The sequence below is a fragment of the Ceratotherium simum genome, chromosome 37 (assembly GCF_057802395.1).
Source record: "Ceratotherium simum simum isolate JZ-2026a chromosome 37, ASM5780239v1, whole genome shotgun sequence".
NCBI classification, from domain to species: Eukaryota; Metazoa; Chordata; class Mammalia; order Perissodactyla; family Rhinocerotidae; genus Ceratotherium; species Ceratotherium simum.
Window position 1 is genome coordinate 16,181,773 of NC_141936.1, and position 19,237 is coordinate 16,201,009.

The 19,237-nt window shown below is 44.2% G+C and overlaps 1 protein-coding gene across 1 annotated transcript in view; it reads left to right on the top strand.

Annotated features, from left to right (window-relative positions):
- Positions 1 to 3,377: 3,377 nt before the first annotated feature.
- The window catches only part of AP1S3 (adaptor related protein complex 1 subunit sigma 3), a 72,761-nt gene continuing 56,901 nt past the window's right edge, over positions 3,378 to 19,237 (top strand). Inside the window, exon 1 of the mRNA XM_004427628.3 lies at positions 3,378 to 3,578. Within this exon, the coding sequence (XP_004427685.2) occupies positions 3,378 to 3,578 (201 nt within the window). The remainder of the gene's footprint in view (positions 3,579 to 19,237) is intronic.

A 19,237-nucleotide genomic window follows, 5' to 3' on the forward strand; every position in this document is an offset into this window, starting at 1 on the left:
TCGATGGCGGCTTTTACTGCATTCTCTATATCTTGTGTTACTATGTAGTTAAGGAGAGATCTGAGAAGTGAAACTCATAAATCGAGTTGACCTAATGTCAAGGCACTGACACTCACTGTGTTGTGAGTAAATGTACGCACACAGAATTGCACAGCCAGCTCACAGACGACCTAATTAGAAACACATAACCCTGTGCACCCTGGCTTCTGCCTGTGACAGCAGATTCTGAACTTAAAGACACTGTCAAGATGGGACCAGGGAAGCCCTCTTTGCGGTGGAGCATCTTGAGCTACAGGGCCTCTGGGTCCTCCCCGGGGTTGGCCTCATTCTTGGTGGACCTGATGTGGAGTTCAGAAGGGAGCAAAGATGGGATAGGGAAGTCAAGACTCAAAAATGCAAGTTATCTGCTGAGACACGTGGGCGTTCTGGATACACATTGCTTGACACCCACTGTTGTGTCCTGAGCGGGTCTGCCGGGTGTGAGGCTCCGGGGAGGTGGGGTCAGCCGGAGCCTTGTGCCTTGATTCCAGGCTTAGCTCTGCCTCTTGAGCTGTCTGTGCCTGCTCTGGCCTCACTGCCTCTGAGTCTCAGGCTCTCGTCTGTGCAATGGGCACAGCACCTCCTCTCTTACAGGTTGTCTTCAGGGCCAGATAAGATAACCTATGTGAAACGGCCAGCCCTGAGGGTGATTTGGGGTGTGATGTGAGAATCTGGAGGGAAGAACATTAGGGGGCTGAAGCCCAGGAGAGCATCCACTGCCCATCTCAGCAAGGTCGTGAGGGAAGGCAAAGGATGCTCTTATTTTTTAATTAAACTCCCCTCCTTCTCTAATCAAACAGTTGATACCGAGCAATGGGCTCGCTCTGCTCCCCGAGATGTGAGCCAATTAATCACAACGAGTTAGAGGGCCGGCCCCGTGGCTTAGCGGTTAAGTGCGTGCGCTCCAATGCGGGTGGCCCCGGTTTGGATCCCGGGCGCGCACAGACGCACTGCTTCTCCAGCCATGCTGAGGCCGCGTCCCACATACAGCAACTAGAAGAATGTGCAACTATGACATACAACTATCTACTGGGGCTTTGGGGGAAAAATAAATAAATAAATAAAAATAAAAAAAAATAATCACAACGAGTTAGAGATCGAGAAACAAAGTTTAACTAGATTAGCTGGCAAATGAGAAGACAGTTGACTAACGTCTCAAAGACCCATCTTCAAAGATTACAGAATCTTGAGGCAGTTACACAGGGAAAATGGGCAGTACGGAGGGGGTCCAGGGATGTTGGTCTCCAGGCGTGACGGGCTCCAGGCATCACATTGTTCCATTCTTCTGTCAGCTGTGATGGATGCCTTGTAGGTGTGTTTCCCGCCTGTGGTCAGCCTGTTCCTGGAGGGAAATGCATAGAACAAAGTTTTAATTTATCGAACTATTGGGGAGTACATACATAAGTGGAGGCCATAAATCAGGAGAGCACATGAATTTTTTAGAGTACGTGCAGAGCAGCGAGTAGTCACACAGAGGAGGGGCTGGGGCCATTTACTGTAACAAGATGGCCTCACTCATGCTCACTTACACATTCCTTCTCACTTGGGCCACACAAGAAGGGAACTTTTCCTGCCTTAACCTTTTACTTAACTGTCATGACAAGAGCACTGAGATTTCTTTAGCATTAAAACTCACCTTTAGTATTCCCATCTCTTTCCACTAGCAATAAAACCCTTAAGGCAGAAGGCTCCCGGTGCCTTTTATAGGATCAGCAAGGTGGGTGGGACGGAGCTGGGCCCTGCCCTGAAGTCAGAAAGGAGGAGAGGCACAAAGGTTAGACTCTAGTTAGGTAAAGCCAAAAGGCCCAGACAGGGAGAAAACGCACCCTGCGGGGGAGAATTAGGAGTTTAGAAGGCAGCTCTCCTAAATTCATAGTAAGTTGTAGATCATCTGTCAGAAGGCAAACTCACCCCCAGCCTGGGGTGTAATTGTTAAGTAATCGTCCTCCAGCCCTCTGGCAGATGCTACACACCAGGGGTGGAAGCCAACAGGTTTGTAGGACATGGAGGCACTGAACTTTCTGACAACTTTGAGGTTCGAGGCTGTTGCTGCCTTGGGGGCTTTTGGTCTACAGACATGATGCCCTAATGTAGGGAGACCATTGCTTCTGGCTCCTGCCACCTCTCCCACCTCATCTAACTTAACTCCAGCCACAGAGGCCTTCCTTGAGAAAGGACTTTTTTTCTTTCAGAGCACTGGCTTCTCACCTTCAGATCTCCTGTCACTCCCTCAGGGGCCAGCCTTCCCTGATGCCCCAGCTAAATAAATGTAGCTTCCCCTGTGTCTCTCCCAGCAAGCTGTGCTCACTTGCTTCCTAACCTTCTCACCTGCTTAGCCCTCATCTCAGTCTGTCATGATTTATTTACTTGTTTATTATTTGTGGTCCCACAAGAGACTATAAGCTTCAGAAGAAACACGGCTTGTCTGTTCCCAGCTGGATCCCCCAAGCCCCTCTGTAGGGCTTGGCACAGAGTAGCATTGACAAATGTGGCATCAGCGCATGGGTGGACGGAGCATCCCCTAGTTCACAGTCACCTGAGCCGGCCCACACCCCACCCCGGGGCACACAGTAGATCCTGGGAAGGGATTGCACCAATTTTGGCTTCCAGGGACCACCCAGAAAAAGATTCTTAACTTTTTTAGGGTCACGATCTCTTTAGGTATTTGATAAAACCAAGCGACTTTCCCAAAATAAATATGCACTCAAAACTCTGCTTACGATTTGGGGGTTTGGAGACTCAACTCCCCAGGTAAAAACTCTACAGACTTAGAAAAATCAAGGAGAGGAGAGAAATTGAGGCTCGACGCCACAGTCTTAGGAGACACCTCTTAAAACCGGACCTGTGTAAAATGATCTGGGATTGCAGTTATATATATATATATATATATATATATATATATATATATATATATATATAAAAGAACGGAGGCGAGAAATCGCTTCCAGTTCCGGCTCTGCCCAACGCTGCCTCTCTACGCGGTTTAGGACAAGACAGCCTCTGATAGTTGCCAGAAATCTCTTTGCAGGGTCTGATAAAGGTTTGCGGAATCAATGAATGACACATTTGCGCAGCAGAATCAGGACAGCGGCTTCCTCCGGGCTGCCCGCGCAGGGTTCCCAGCGCGACACCCGCGGGCTTCTGGCCGCCCGCCGCGCGCAGACCAGGCCCAGGTGCGGCGGCGCGCGCAGGTGCATTCACACCTGGAGCCGCCAGCGCGGGGCGGGGGGAGCTGCGGCGGGGCGGGAGAGGAGGAGGGAGGGAGGGAGGAGAAGAACGAGGGAGGGGGAAAGAGGAAGAAGAGGAGGAGAGGGAGGAGAGGGAGGAAGAGGAGGGGAATGGGAGGAGCAGGAGGGGAGGGAGGGGAGGGAGGGGAGGAGTCTGCAAACTTTCACTTCGAGGGCATTGTGGGAAGCAGCCATGGTCTGAGGCGGGCGCCTCACCTGTCAGCCGCGCCGGCTCCTGCGCTCGCCTCTCGCCCTCGTGTCCACTGCTCTCGCCACTCGCCGGGCGGGGGCGGCGACGGCCCGGCCACCATGGTGAGTGCGGGCGAGCGGGGCGGCTGACCCGGGGAGTGCGCGCTCCCGGGAGGCACCTGCGGCGCGGGGCCGGGCGCGCGGCCGGGGAGGGGAGCAGCCCCGCCCCGCCCCATCGCGGTCCCCTGGCCGGCGCGCATCTGTGACCCGATGGCCCGGACCGTGAGGACGCGCCGGGGCACCAGGGACGCCACCCCGGGACTCTGGCGGCCACCGGGCGCCGCTGCTTCATTCATTCGACCAACTTTTAGGGAGCGCTTAGTCTGTGCCAGGCACGGTGCCAGGCGCTGGGGATGTCTCGGAGACCAGATGGAGCCTTTGCTGTCGGGGGGCTTACATTCTAGGAGGAGGATGTGGAGGGAGGAGACGTGTAATATACCAGTAAAATAAAAACCTCTGAGAGTAAGTGGTCTGAAGTCTCAAACACAACTGGGTGGAGGAGTGGAGAGACAACTCAAGAGTGGGCACGCGGTGAACGGCTCTTTGAGGAGAAGACATCCGAGCTGTTGGAGGTGCTAGAAGAGCATTGCAGGTGGTGGGAACAGAGAGAACAAAGGCTAGAGAGAAGAAACATGCTTGTAGCAGGAAAGGTAGGCAGGGGCCAGATGAGGCAGGTTCTTAGGAGCCAAGTCAAGGAGTTTGGTTTTTATTCCAACCAAGTAGGGGAGCGTTGGGAGGGTTTTAGCAAGAGAACTGACTTATCCCTTCTATATGTAAAAGATCCCTGTTGGTGGAGAGCGGACTGGGGTATGTGTGTGTGAGAAGGGGCGTCAAAATGGAAACAGAGAGACCAGTTGCAGTGCTCCAGGCGAGAGATCCTGGTGGCCTCCACTCGGTGGAAGCAACAGTGTCAGGTTCTAGGAGAGGTTTGGCTGCACAGCCTAGAGGCACCATCGTTGTTTGTGGAAGGTTCCTTGTAAATACAGCATGGTGCCAAAAGGAGGCTGTAAATAATGCAGCTCTCTTGGCTTGCTCAGGTTTCCCGAGGAACAAGGTGATGGTGCCCGGCCAGCATCATTTGCCTAATGGAGGATGGAGTAAGGCCCTGGAGTTTCTGAGTAGCAACAGACTGCTTCCATCCTGAGAGCTGGGGCGGGGTCCTTGCTCTAGACAAGACCTGCTGTGAAGTTTTATTTTTTCTTGCTTGTGTCATATAATCAGTTCATCAGAAATGTGTGAAGTTTCACAGCTTTTCCACCGTGCTTTGCCCAACAGAATGCGTTAATTTAATTGTGCACTTGTGATAGGCCAAGCGCGATGCTCAACCCTTTGCATTCTTGAGCTCAGTCAATCCTTGCAACAACCAGATGAGAGAAAGTATTATGCTCTTTGCATTTTGTCTGCTCTGACCTAGTCTAGCAGTGTGTCCTTGGACAATTCCTTGACCTTTCTATGCCAGTTTGCTCATTTGTAAAATGGAGATAATAATTGTTCCAAACTTATAAGGCAGGCGTTCTCAAAGTATAGTCTGGGTACCCTTAAGAGTCCCTAAGACTTTTCAGGGGTCCACAAGGCCGAACTCTTTTCATAATAGCACTGTGATATTATTCGCCCTTTTCACATTCTTTCCCACATGACTGTACATGGAGTTTTCTTGCGGCCAACATGACCTGGGATAGTGCAACAGACTGAATGCAGAAGCAGCTAGGAGAGTCCACCTGCCTTCTCTTGAGCCAGACATTAGGGAGTTTGCAAAAATGTAAAACAGTGCTACTCTTCTCACTAATTTATTTTTGGCTTTGGAAAATATCGTTACTGTTCATAAAGCAGTTATTTCTGTTCATGTGTAATAGCTTTATTGTTTTTTAAAATGACTTAGTAAATATCTAAAATTTTTCTCCATTTAAATGTATAATATACTAAATATCAATAGATACAATCTATGTAAACAAAAGGTCTTTGGCGCTCTCTATTTTTAAGAGTGTGAAGGAGTCACAGACAGGGTCTGTGAGTTAATGCAGCCTTGCTCACTATAGGCGCTCAGTGACTGTGACATCTCATCTATTGTTACCGTCACGTGCCAACTCTTCCTCTCAGAAACTGGAAGATGCTGACAGCATCCCATGTGGTACCTACACTCAGGAAATGGTTCTTGGCCCTATTGTGTCAGTGATCCAGCTTTCTAGAGCAGAGATTTCACACCTCACGCATCTTGGGGCTGTATTTGTATCTGGATCATCTGTTTGAATCACCTTTGTACTTCTGCACCCTGCCTTTGTTTTAGAAATCTCTGCCTTGGAAAACAATGCTAGGGGTTATTGTGTTTCAGAGGTCCCCATGGGCTCTGAGCCTGTGCACGTAAACATCTTACTGGAAAGAATTTAATACTGTTGAATGGTTGACAATGTTGATGGATAAAGGAGGATTCTTTTTTATTTGCTCCTTTTTTTCTCTCTGTAAGAAGATAGCAGTGAGGATTTATAGGGTGAAGTTTGAAAGGCTTTGGGACACCTTTAATAAAAATGCAAGTGGACTTTGCTTTATGCAGTCCACCTGCTTCTGAATCATTGAGGTGACTTTAAAACCACATTCTGAACAAAATAGAGGAATTACCCTTGAAAGAAACTCAGATGGCATGGCGATCCGTTTTGAAATATGAGTAATCATTTTCTTGTGTTGCAAATCTGATTCTCAATGTATGTTATTTATCTAAAGTGAGATAGACTTACGCTAAAAAAATCAAAGATTTTTTGGTGTGATTTTAAATCTTACTTTAGAGAGAGAGAGAGAGACCTTTCCAAGCTGAACTGTGAAGCCATTTATTTATCAGAATTCATGCTAGTGTGACACAGCCTGAGCGCATCATTCTCCTACATCAGGTAATTCGGTTTCCCACGTTCATTGCAATCTCATTGTATTACATAGAAATAGGAGAGGTGAAAGGAGTTGCAGAGGGTGAGGGGGGAGAAATCTAGCTATGAATTTGTAGATCCTACCATGACCTGCTCCCCACTCAGTAGATCAATTTTATTGTCCGAGGCTTAAGTGAATTGTAATAAGTACGTGGTAATTTTGGCAGTTTAAATTCTGGTTTGAGGGGGAAGTACAGCAATGATTGCTTTCCTCCTCTGAGGCTTGATCTGGGCTGCTGCCCAGCAGTTAGTGTGAGGTGGAGAAGGTTGGGAACATGGGAGGGAATGACTCTTTGTGGTGTTCAGTTGTCCCCAGAGGGAACAGCCCCTTCCACAGGTCTCCCAACAATACCAGGAAGGCTTGTATTTAACCTTTGTCGGGATCGTAACTTTTGAGTTCCTGTTTCTGGTTTTTGTGACAAGTACTGTCAAAGGCTTACCACGTTTATATGGCATTTGGTTGACCAGGGCTGGAAGGAAATGGTCAACAGACTGTGTATTTGTCACATTATTTTCCCAATGTCTGTCCTTTTGGGTCCCATGAATTATTTCATCGTGGACAAAGACATACAAATAAAACCGGTTTAGGAGTCCCCAAAGATAAGCATTTCTTGACATCTCCGTGAATCTTTCCTTCAATTTTATTTTGTTGTTACTGTAGCCAGAGGTCCTCCCAGAGAGACTTCACTTCTGCGACTCCATTGGGTTTCCTCCTTCCCTGGGGCCTGTCCTTGTCTCTCTCATAGAGTCTCCCTTTCTGGTATATTTGTTCTTCTCTGTTGGAATTCTTTGTTTACCCTGAAGATTTGTAGCTGTTTACCCGAGAGAAACTCCCTTCCCACCATTTGAAGCCCCTACATCCTGTAATGTGAAAGAATGTCCACAGATAACAGAGGCAAATGCCCCGAAAATTCTCCCAGTGGTGTACGAAATTGTCTTGCCAGCACCCTGACTAGCTAAAGAAAAAGTACTTATGGCATGGCTGCTAATAGCAGGATTAATTAAGAATTTTAACAGTGGAAAGGGAGTACTGCAAATTGTTTAAGTTAGAAACTGTCCATTATGAGGAAGCTGGCCTTCGAAAGGTCTCTGACGAAGTCCCACGTCTGAAGCCTTTCCGACAGGTAGAGCTGGGTTCTCTGAATAGTTTCTGAACGTTGCCTGGGGAAAAATAATAGTCACTCATTAGTCTCTCAGTGTGGTGGGGCGTAGACCTGAAGTACATTCAGTCAATAATAAGGGCATTTGGGATTCCAGTTTTAATGTGCTTATTGGATCTTCTTTAGCAGGACTTCTGAGCTGGTAAGAAATGATGGGTACGTGGTGAGGTTCAGTGGATGCTTAAAAGCTTCCAGAGCCTTCCTTCCACACTGGTTCTATTGAGGAGGAGGAACTAAGGCTGTGGTTTGCAAACTGGGGTTCTTGTGCTGTTTGTCCTGCAAGGCTCCCTTGTGGAGGGGAACCTCAAGGGATAAATCCACTCATCCAGATTACTGTAGATTACCATGTTTTTGCATTACAGCGTGAATATATTTGAGTCCAAGATGCACAAGTCACATAAACTTTAAAGATAAAAACCTAAGAAATAGCTTGTTTATGGCTAGTTGCTTAAGGCCAACCCTCTAGGTCTCACAATACTAACTGCCTTTTTGCTCTTACAATTCTTTGGGTAGAAAAATTTGAGACAGTGTTCTAAGGCAGGGATCAGAAAAATTTTTCTGTAAAGGGCTGGATTGTAAGTATTTTGGGCTTTGTGGGCCCTGTAGTCTCTGTTACTGTTACTCAGTAACAGTTACTCAACAGTAACTGTTACTCTGTTACTCAGTTACAGTGAAAGCAGCCATGGACAAGATGCAAATGGGTGTGGCTGTGTTTTAATAAAATTTTAATTACAAAAACAGGTGGAGGGCTGGAATTGACCTGTGGTCTGTAGTTTGTTGACTCATGTTCTAAGGCAGCTTCTGTTGATTTACTCATATGTACTTTTTTTGTGTGTGTGTGAGAAAGATCAGCCCTGAGCTAACATCCATGCCAATCCTCCTCTTTTTTTTTTTTTTTTTTTTGCTGAGGAAGAGTGCCCCTGAGCTAACATCTATTGCCAATCCTCCTCCTTTTTTCCTCTTTTTCTCCCCAAAGCCCCAGTAGATAGTTGTGTGTTGTAGTTGCACATCCTGCTAGTTGCTGTATGTGGGACGCCGCCTCAGCATGGCTGGACAAGTGGTGCATCGGTGTGCGCCTGGGATCCGAACCCGGGCCCCCAGTAGCGGAGCGCGCGCACTTAACCGCTAAGCCACGGGGCCGGCCCCTACTTGTATGTATTTTTGACAAATAAATCAGACACCTGCCTTATGACAGGCAGTGTTCCAGGCAGGACTGGCTACATAATTTATGGCTCCCAATGCAAACTGAAATGTAGGATTCCTTGTTCAGAATGTATTGGGAATTTCAAGACGATGACAGCAAAGCATTAAACCAAGTGTGGTGCCCTCCTGAACCCAGGGCTCTCACAGAAACCATCCCCGGGTCTAGGCCCCAGGGATTATGTTGAACAAGCCAGAAGCTCCTTGCTCTCCTGGAGCCCACGTTCTTGGTGGGAAGTTCTCTCAACTTTCCAAATATTTTGTATCAAGCACACAGAAGAGGATTATACTATTAGCAATGGTAGGTCATTGTCTCATTTTTACTTCATGGAGATTGCAGATGTCTCTGAGGTGGGTGCTGGTTTGGGGACCCAGTCAGAGCATGTGGAGCAAGGACCAGTGCTGATCTTGGTGGCTACTTCAAGCCCTGCCACCCTCAGCCATTCATGGCCTGAGGAGGTGAGGCCGTTCCTCCAACTGGCACAGCCTGCACTAGGTCACTTCCTGAACCAGTTCTGACTGGACAGAGCTCAGGAGCCATTTCTATCTCCCAACATTTGGTGTCAGATTAGTGCTTCTGCTGCAGCCATTGCCTACGTCCAGGTCCCTGTGGAGCCCTGGGCGCCAGATAACAAACCTTCCCTAGCCCTCTCAGGTCTGCCCTGTTCATCCAGGTGTGGTATAATTTGTCAACTTAGATCCTGTACATTGTTTCCCCATTTGTGTAAAATAAGGAGACAGATCTGCCTATGGATAAACTGAAAACTTCCAGAAGGCTGTGCAAGAGACAGCGATTATTTCTGGGAAGGGCTCTAAGCGTCTCGTGTGGTAAAAAGATTCACATTTTATTGGACATCCTATTAGACACTTCAATTTTTTCTAAAAGATATTGTGATTTCGGGCCAGCCCCGGTGGCCTAGTGGTTGAATTCAGCACACTCTACTTTGGCGGCCTAGGTTCAGTTGCTGTGTGCCGACCCACACTGTTTTGTTAGTGGCCATGCTCTCCTGGTGGCCCACGTACTAAAAAACAGAGGAAGATTGGCACAGATGTTAGCTCAGGGTGAATCTCCCTTGAGAAAAAAAAAGGAAAAAAAATATTGTCGTTCATATTACTTCTCCAGCAAAACTGTGTTTTGTTTTTCACTATGTTTTGTAACTTCTTAAGCTTGGATGTGTCTGTAATTGGCACGGAAGCAGAAGAAATTCCCTTGAAATATACAAGCGCACGCGTTTTCTCTGTCTCTCTCTCTCCCTCTCCCCCTCCCTCTCCCCCTCTCCCCCCCCCCCTTGGCCTCTTGGCAGACTCCCAGGACTCCTGGTTGTCCCTTGCTTTCATATGCGAATTGAGAATAGCTGGGGGGGGGGGGGGGGATGAGATCTATCTTTCTCTCTTCAGTGACTCTGAAAACTTTTGATAACGAGGTAAAATAATATTTCTAGTCGCCTCCCGGGGCTGAACCGTTCAAGTACAGAGATGTGTGTTAGATCACCTGGGGTTGACCTCTCTGCGTTCAGTAGGCAGTTGAACATGCCAGCAAGATTAAGAAGTCATGTTCCTGAAAAAGTCAGGAAGGACCCATCACATCTGGTAGCAGATTCAGATTACCACTGAATTGTTCTGCTCCCAGTTTCAGTGTTTGCTACACATGCCCAGCTTCCCTCGCCTTTTTTTGCAATAAAAAATCCAAAACAAAACAATCCGGGCAGAAACTTTTCATTATGCAGGTGAAGCTATAAGAGACTTGAAAAAAAATTAGTATTTCTTTTAAGAGAAATGTCAGAATTGCATCGGGTGACAGAGCGTGCTGTCGCAAGAGACATCTCTGCTGTGTAAACGTTTACGTGTTCCCTGTGGAAATGACACACGGGGGGTTTTGCACGGCTTTTCACTTCGTGTCTTCACTTCTAAAGGCAGGTGTCAGATATTGTGTGATGTGGTGGGGAGGAGAAGGTTGCGGGCTGGAGAATTCACGGAGGTAGTCAACTGCCAGGCCCCTGCGTGTCAGCCCCGTGATCATGGACACCGTGCTCTTCTCTCTCATAACCTGACCCACTTCCTAAATTTACCTGAAGATGAAGGAGATAAACCAGTTCAAGCCCTTAGTGTGGGCCTGGTACCTAGAACACATCCCGTAAATGTTAGCTAGGCTATTTTTAAGAGAAATAGGAAAAAGCTAATGAAAAACTTAAAAATGGTTCGTAAGGTTTGTTTCCGCCTGAGCAATTTATTTGACCAGCTGAAATAAAGAAAATATAGGCTGCAAATATTGAGAAGGTGGGAAAAAGTAGGGGTTATTGTAATAGCACATTTTTTTCAAATGTGGTTCAAAACAGTGTATATATAGAACTTTTTTTTAAAAATTTCTTTAACAAGTACTGCTTGCGTTCACTTTCTTTACTAAGAAGTCAGGTCCTCAATTCTAAGTGCACTGTGTATGAGTCCTATTTTTCATAGTCCCTTTGGCCTCATGATTTCAATACCTGAAGAGTTCAGATAATCTAGTCTACAGTCTTTGCAAAAAATAAGGAGGAAAGGGGACCCTTGACTATATAGCAAGGCAGGTCTGTCTCTCAGATTGAATCTGAACTTGGAAAGAGGATGATAGATATGCCATCTCCCACCTCTTAACAAATTTTGTTCGCAACCCGAAACCTCATTGTCAAGGTATAAAGGCCCTGGGGACAGATTTTTTTTTTTTTTTTATTTTTTTATTTATTTATTTTTTTTATTTTTTTATTTTTTATTTTTTTTATTTTTTTTAATTTTTTGTTTATTGCAGCAACATTGGTTTATAACATTGGATAAACTTCAGGTGTACATCATTGTACCTCCATTCCTGCACAGATTACATCATGTTCACCACCAAAACACCAATTACAACCCATCACCACACACATGTACCCAATTATCCCTTTCACCCTCCTCCCTCCCCCCTTCCCCCCCGGCAACCACCAATCCAATCCCTGTCCCCATGTGTTTGTTTATTGTTGTTATTATCTACTACAGATTTTTAATGAGTGCTGAGTAGGCTGCAGTAGGAAGAAAATGCAAGTTCTTAGTAAACATATTAAGTGGTCATTGCCATGCAGGGTGCTGAGTTGAGCATATTAAGCATAGCTTCTTGAGCAAAGTTGTTCCTGATCACAAAGAAATTCACATTAAGAAAGATCAAATAAGCCTCTCTATGAAAGATGAATAGGGTCCCAAATTATTAATGTTCCATTCAACTTCAAAGTCATATTGAAAATTGCCTGGAACTTCCACCCCCTAGTTCCAGTGTCTTTTTTCTCCTTGAAGGATTTGAAAAAGAACCAAAGGCCAGTCTGCCTCTCTGAAGACTCCAGGAGGAAATCTAATTAGAAGCATATTTACTATAAGACAAAATAAACAGCCAACAGGTATCGTTGATATATTCTAAGTTGGTTACTCTGTGCGGAGGAAATGATAAATGGAGATATAGTACATAAATCACTTTTCAGGGTTCCCTTTTTTTCTCACTTTTGTTAATCCTTGTGTTCTTAACTGTGGAGGTTATTAGAAAAGAAACACCCACAAGTGTAAGATCTGCTTCTTGATTACCAGAGACTTGTGTTGTTGGTAAGAAATTTCTCACATGCATAGCAAAGCTAGATGAGTACGGGAGTAGATAATTAAACTCTGAAGTGTGTCATTTGGATTTATGTAATTGCTGCAGGAATTCTGTGGAGGGGAACATGGGAGGGGCTCATTGGAGAGATAAGTGTTCAGCTGAGCCCAGAAGGGCAGGGTGACTCTGCCTTCAGCTTTTCAGACAAGAGTGTGCATATGTATGACTGGATAGGTATGTGAGTCAGAAGGGATTAATAAGTAGGCTGTAAAGAAAGGTTGTATGAAGAAAAAGTAAATCCTGGAGGACAGCCTGGTGAAGGTCCACCACCAGCTGGTTTCTTACTGACTGTCCCGTCTCCACCCCTCTCCCTTTCTCTAACTCTGTCCTCTAGTGAACCTCACTAAGAAATTATTTATCCAGTATTATCAGGAAGTGACATTTCTCACAGGTGGATTTTCCAGATAACTAATCTAAACAAACTTTTTTATTTTAAAGTTAAAAAAAATATATTAATACAGTCTGTAAGCATTTGAGGAAATGGGTCAAAAGGAGCTTGAGGCTTGTCCAAAGTCAAGAGAGGCCTCGCTTCACTCAACTGCGTGGTTTTGGAGATGAGTTGCCTTCTTAGCAGACAAGGAACAATGTTACTGAAGTTGCAGGTGTATTTAGGGATGTGTGCGTGTGTATTTTGTCTCCAAGTGGGTTAGTTTCCTTGTGTGTCTCTGAAGAACCCTCTGCTGTCTCCCTCCACTCCCCTGTCTGTCTGCCCCCAGGCTCTCTTCCGCCACCACTATAATGTGTGTTTTGAGAAAGGAAGCTTATTTTAATAACAGCATAAGACAAACGTCGCTAGAAAGACAGGAGAAGAACATAATGCTTAGAAGGATCGCTGGACTTGGAGATAAGGGGATTCAGGTCCTTTACTCAATCATGCCAATGGCTGTGACCTTCACCAGGTCACCTGCCTTCCTAGGGCCTGTCCTCAGCTGTCATATGAAGCGAGCTTGGGCCTGAGATATAATCTAAAAAATCCTTTCTGGCTCTCACAGTCTGTTATCAGCTGTAAGAAAAGCACATGCCTCCGTAAACCTAATTTCGTTAGTGTCAGAATCAGAGACAGGGCTGGCCTGCTGCTCAATTGTTGATCCATGTGTTCTCGGGTTGCTGTTGATCAGGAGCTGGGCCCCTCTGAAGTACAGCTTGCAGTGGGGTTTTCATGTCTGCAGGTGGCACGAAGGTCATACCAACAGAGAGCGCACGTGACTGTGTGTTGAGTCATTGCATTGCTCACACATCTGTGTGTGTGTGTGTGTCTGGGCACTGTAGTAAGTGCAGTCTTGATTTCAATCAGGTGAAGTGTAAACGAAGCACAGCGTTCTTATTTTGCCATACATACACATTTGCTAAATACCTACTGTGGTCTATGCCCGGAATTGGAGATTACTAAGAGATATAAAGGAAACAGAAGTGATTATGCTTCTGATCCCACAGGGAAGGAAAGCATATATAAATAGAGCAGCTTGTATGCTACCTTCAACGGTAGCTTTCTTTCAAGAGTGTCAAAATTGAAGATGTGGTCAGGAGGAGTTGGGGTACATGAGAAGTGTGAATTTTGAGAGAGCTTCTGAAAGGATGTTGTCGACTTGGTTTGCTGAGGAGCGTATTTCAGACATGGGGGAGGAAGAGGAGGTGGGGGAGTGAGGAGGGTCCTGGCAAGATGTATTTCAGGGCCTGCTAGCAGATTGGCATGGCGGCATATGGGAATGAGTTTGGAAAACACACACACGCACACCCACACCAAAAATCCCCAGAAATCTAGTTTCCAAGAAAGAGTGGAGTCATTTGGTGGAGGATGTTGAATGACAGAGGAGATTTTCTCCCTGTCATTTGTCCAGAGGACAGTCCAAGAAGGTCTGGCGTTCCTGTTTTCTTTTCGGAATCATTTCATAAATATGGCATATCAGCAATGTGACCGGCATTGCTTGGGACAGACACCTAAATCTCTCTTTCTCTGTAGTTTTTTCAGATGATGAGTAGTATGTACAAGTACAGATGTGACTGACTTGAAGTGTGAAGGTGGAGCTTAAAGTTTTATGTTCATTTTCTTTTATATTAGAGAAGTTGAACAACCACACCCATATCTCAGAAAATCTTGACCCTGTCTTTTCTTATGGTCATTTTTTTTTTTTTTTACATCCTCTTTATGGAGATGAGCCTACTGATTATAAGCTCGGAGGTTAGGGCCATGTCCAATTACTGTAAAATTTTCTCTTTTTTTTCAGATAAAATTGACATATAACATTATATTAGTTTCAGGTGTACAGCATAATGATTCAATATATGTATATATTGTGAAATGATCACTACAATAAGTCTAGTTAACATTAACATCCATGGTCGTTTTTTAAGAAAATTCAGGCAATAAATATTTATTTATTGAGCAGCTATGTTGTTGCCTGTTAAAATTCAAACCATTAAACTTATTTAAGAATAAAACATTTTAGAACATAATGGACCGAATGTGAAAACTTCAAATGTGGCTCCTTGTGTAAAGCATTTGGAAAAAGACTTTTATTCTATGTCAACTGCAAGATGAATGACTTCTGGTCTGAGGAAAAACTTTTTTAAAGTGACTTTCTTTGAAATAATGGACTTGTCTGATGAACTGATGTTTATCCATATTTATTAGTAAAATCAATATCAAAAGTGCCTTTTGAATCATGATAGAGAGTAATTTTTGGAGCAATTAGCTTAGCAAACATTATGTGGATAAAATTTGCATTGGTGCAATGTCTGCTCCATATAAGTCAGTTTCAGAGTCAAAACACTGATATTTTAAAGACCACACTAAATCTTTCTAACAAGAGTTACATTAAGACTTTTTAACAAAACCAGCTTTTAAATCCATTTTCCTGAGCTCCTTTGTATAACCGGTGAATATAATTGTATTTTATCAGTAAGACTTCAAAGAACAGAATATTTAAGGTAACTCGCTTTGCAATAATCATTATATTTTTGGCACATATTTATAGCATGAATGCTTCTATATTATACTTCCAATTTAGAGTTATATTCTGTACCAGAGTCTTGGCTATGGAAACGAAAAATTTTGGACCTTGAGCAAAAGGGACCAAAAAAGACTCAAAATTCTTTTTTGTTAACTGTGAAATAAGATAATCACAAACAGAGTAGGATTTCCTTTTCTTTACAAAATATCTTTTTTCTTCCTGGTTTTATTGGGATGTAACTGACCAAAGCATCTTGGGGTGGTATTTTTTGGTAACATCCTTGAAAGATTTATAGTTAAGCACCAGTTTTACTGCCAACTGTCATAATTATTTATGGGTGCCAATGACTTTGTGGTTTATTCCGTAGCTACACATTGCTAAAATTAGGTGAGATTTCTCAATGTTAAAATAACTATTTAAAATGTTGGGCAAGGGAGAGAAGTGAGAAAATAGAGTGTGCTTTTCTTACATTGCTCTTTCTCTGCTGCTGGATGTAAAGAATGGTTATTTCCAGCAAAAGTCACCCAAAAATATCTGTTGCATTCTCCTTTAAAAAAACTTCATGCTATTTGACAGGTCTAATGAAAAAAGAAACAAGTGTTCGAAATGAAAGACGTGAAGTCCATTTTCAGCCCTGTCTGCACATGGCTGATTGCTATGACCCCAAAATGGGCCAGGCCAGTGCTGGGCGTGGTTTGGTGTTTGCTGTGCTTCTGTGGAGGAAGCTGGAGCCCACCAGGTAGAGAGCAGATGCACTCCAGCCAATGCATGTTTATTTCACTGCCCACCTTTAATCATATTGCATTTTAAGAGGAGAAAAAGACCTGGAAAGGAATCATGTAATGAGATTTGAGCAGGAGGCCAGGTTCGCTGTCAAGTAATTAGCCCTGGAGTTACTTTAATGGCAATTAAAATAGTATTAAACTATTTCCCCATGACTAAAGCTTAAATCTATGACAGTTACATAATATCTTCAAAGTAGCCGGTGGTTCTTCACATTTTCTGGGGTAAGAACCCCTTTGAAAATCTAAAATTTGTGGATCTTTTCCCTAGAGCAATGCTCATAAATCCAAAATTTTGCGTATACTTTCAGGAAGTCTACCAACACCCCTTTCCCTTCTGGATTATCCTTAGAACTTGGGCATTTCTTGTAAAGCTATGGAATCCTACCTGAATTCAATGCCTAGCCCTGCCATCTATAGCTTAATGACTCTGGGAAAGTCTTTTAAGTGTCAACAACTTAATTTCTTTATTTTGTGTCTTCAATATTGGTACATTGCCTAGATATGTGGATTAAACAATTAATTAATGTGTGTAAACATGCCCAGCACTGTGCCTACCATGCAGTGGGTCATTTTTGTTGATAAATATTGTTATCATGTGGAATACCACGTTCATATTAGTTGGTCAGCAGATTTGAGTCTCTCTGGAGGAAAGGCTCCCTGAGCAGTTAGATGATGATCAGAAGATTTCTTGGGAGAGCTTAGGATCAGAGCAGTGCGAGTTAGTGGCCAATGATAATATCTCTAGAGTCATCTAACTTGTAGTTGTTGCATCTGTCTCCACACCAGGTAAACAAGTCAACAGCAGGTCCTCATAGAGGCCAGACAGGGCACCTTTTCTGCTAGAGATGTGTTCACAAATCACTGTAGAGTAGATCCTGGAGGCACTTTCTCGTGTCATTCCACCCATGTCATACTGTGACCACACCGTGGTCATGCCGATTGGACCATGTCTTCTACAGAGGGCTAATCTCGCTGCCTATGAGCTATTTTATTTTAATTGCCACATTATGAGGATTACCTGTAAACTTTTGTGAACAGTCTGCAGTATGGTTGACTGTAGTATTATGTGTCTATGTAACACAGACTCAGAAGGCTTGTGTGGCATAACCAGCAGTCCCGTCTACACTGTGCACATATGAAGACTGCCTTTGATTGGTGGGAAGGGTTGATGCGTGGATGGTGGGAAGATCTCAGGCTTTAGAGTCAGACAGATCTGTGCTGGAACCCCTCTCTGCCATTTACTGGCCATTGAGCTTAATCATTGATGTAGGTATCATGGGACATCTATCCACAGCCTCGTATGAACACTTCTATCTGTTCCTTGCTGGTGGTTATCATGACTGTGATGGCTTGGGGCTACTCACATTTCCTGCTTCTCTTAGCAACACTGTGTGTTCATGGCCTGGAACCCCGGCTTTGCTCAAAAAGGGCCATCTGATCTCTTGATTTGCTTTTGACAAGTGACAAGTTGAAGTAGTTTTTTCAAATGCATGGAGATGGAAGGAATAAATCATCCACTAACTATCATAGAGGTTTATCATCTAATATATTACATTACCACAGTCCTTAGGAATCTGAAGTTGATTCATCAACTCAGGAGGGAAAGTGATTGTTATCTGAGAGTTGGATCAGACCTTAAAGAATCATTACTTGGGTCTGTCTGGAATTAATTAACCCAGTCTCTCTGCTTTCCTTGGATTGCATTCAAAATCAACTCTTGATTGTTTCTCCCAGAATTAGCTCCTCCAAACTCTTCCTCCCAAAGAAAATGTCTCATACACTGGAGCCCACAATTAAAATTTACCAAGAAAGCTTTATAGCAAAAGATACTCCAAGTTTTTCCAATGTGGTTTATAGAACATTGATTTTTACTTTCAGAATCAATGGTATTGTTTTACTAACTCTATCAACCCAATTGGTAAAATGAATTAAAAGTTCAAGTCAACAGCTAAATCACATTCATTTAAAGTACAGATTGGGTCTTTGTTATTATTATGGTCAGCCTGAAATCTCCTGTACAGTCTTAGAACTGCTGTTGTATTTTTTAGGTTAATGTACAAGCCTCATTTTGATTCAAGTACAACTAAGTTTCTATATTTGAAACATGAGACTGTTTTGCAAATGGTGGATGTTCACATGATCCATGAGAATTTTGTTCAGGAAGTTTGTTCAGGTCATTAGAAAACTAGTCCTGGGCACATGTCCCTGATTGTTTTGGCCTGGAGGGTGGCCAGGGGTGGTTTAAATGTTACCTTTTAAGTGTATTTGGTTTCAGAATTAGGTAGTATCTGAGAAGCAGAAAGGCCAACCCTGTCTCCTCTTTGCCTCTTTATTAAATTCAGTACTGATGGACATGGTCTCTGCTTCTAGGCTGCAGGCTGTGAACTGGACAGATCAGAACAGAAAATGAAAGGTACAGAATAGCCACTTCCCATTGTTAATGGAGAAAACAAAGAGCAGCATGCGAGACACCCAGCGACACCAGCCATGTTCACCACGGCCTCTTCTCCATGACTTTTCTCTAACTTGCTCAGCACAGTCTTCCTCCCAGTGAGAGTCACAGGAGGTCAGGACCTGGGTGTGAAGCCCAGGCCACTTTCATGTTCTGAAGCCACTGCATATGAAAAAATGAAGTACCCAAACAAGGCTATAAATATTGCTGCACTCTTCAAGCCTTATGCTTAACAGGTTAATGCATGTAGCATGCATAAAATGCTGTGCACTTTCATTTTGCCTTTTGAAAAATGTTTTAAGGATTTATAAAAATATATTCATTCACTGGGTGTGCCAGGAGCTTGAACTAGTGATGGGGCACAAGCTTATAGCCGTATGAAGAACATCTCTGTCTTTCAGCCTTGTTGGGGTTTCTCTGTGACAGCCTGAATAATACACAATCTAAATTTGAGACCCTTTGAGGATGTGAGGCCTGCGCCTTCCTTCTGACTCCTTTCACTCAATGTGGCGACCTCTGATTCCCAGGATGGTTTGTTTGTCTTTGCTGTCCCACACATTAGCACTCACAGTGTCCACATTTTAAAAAATGGCTTACAGGAGGGATGCAAGGG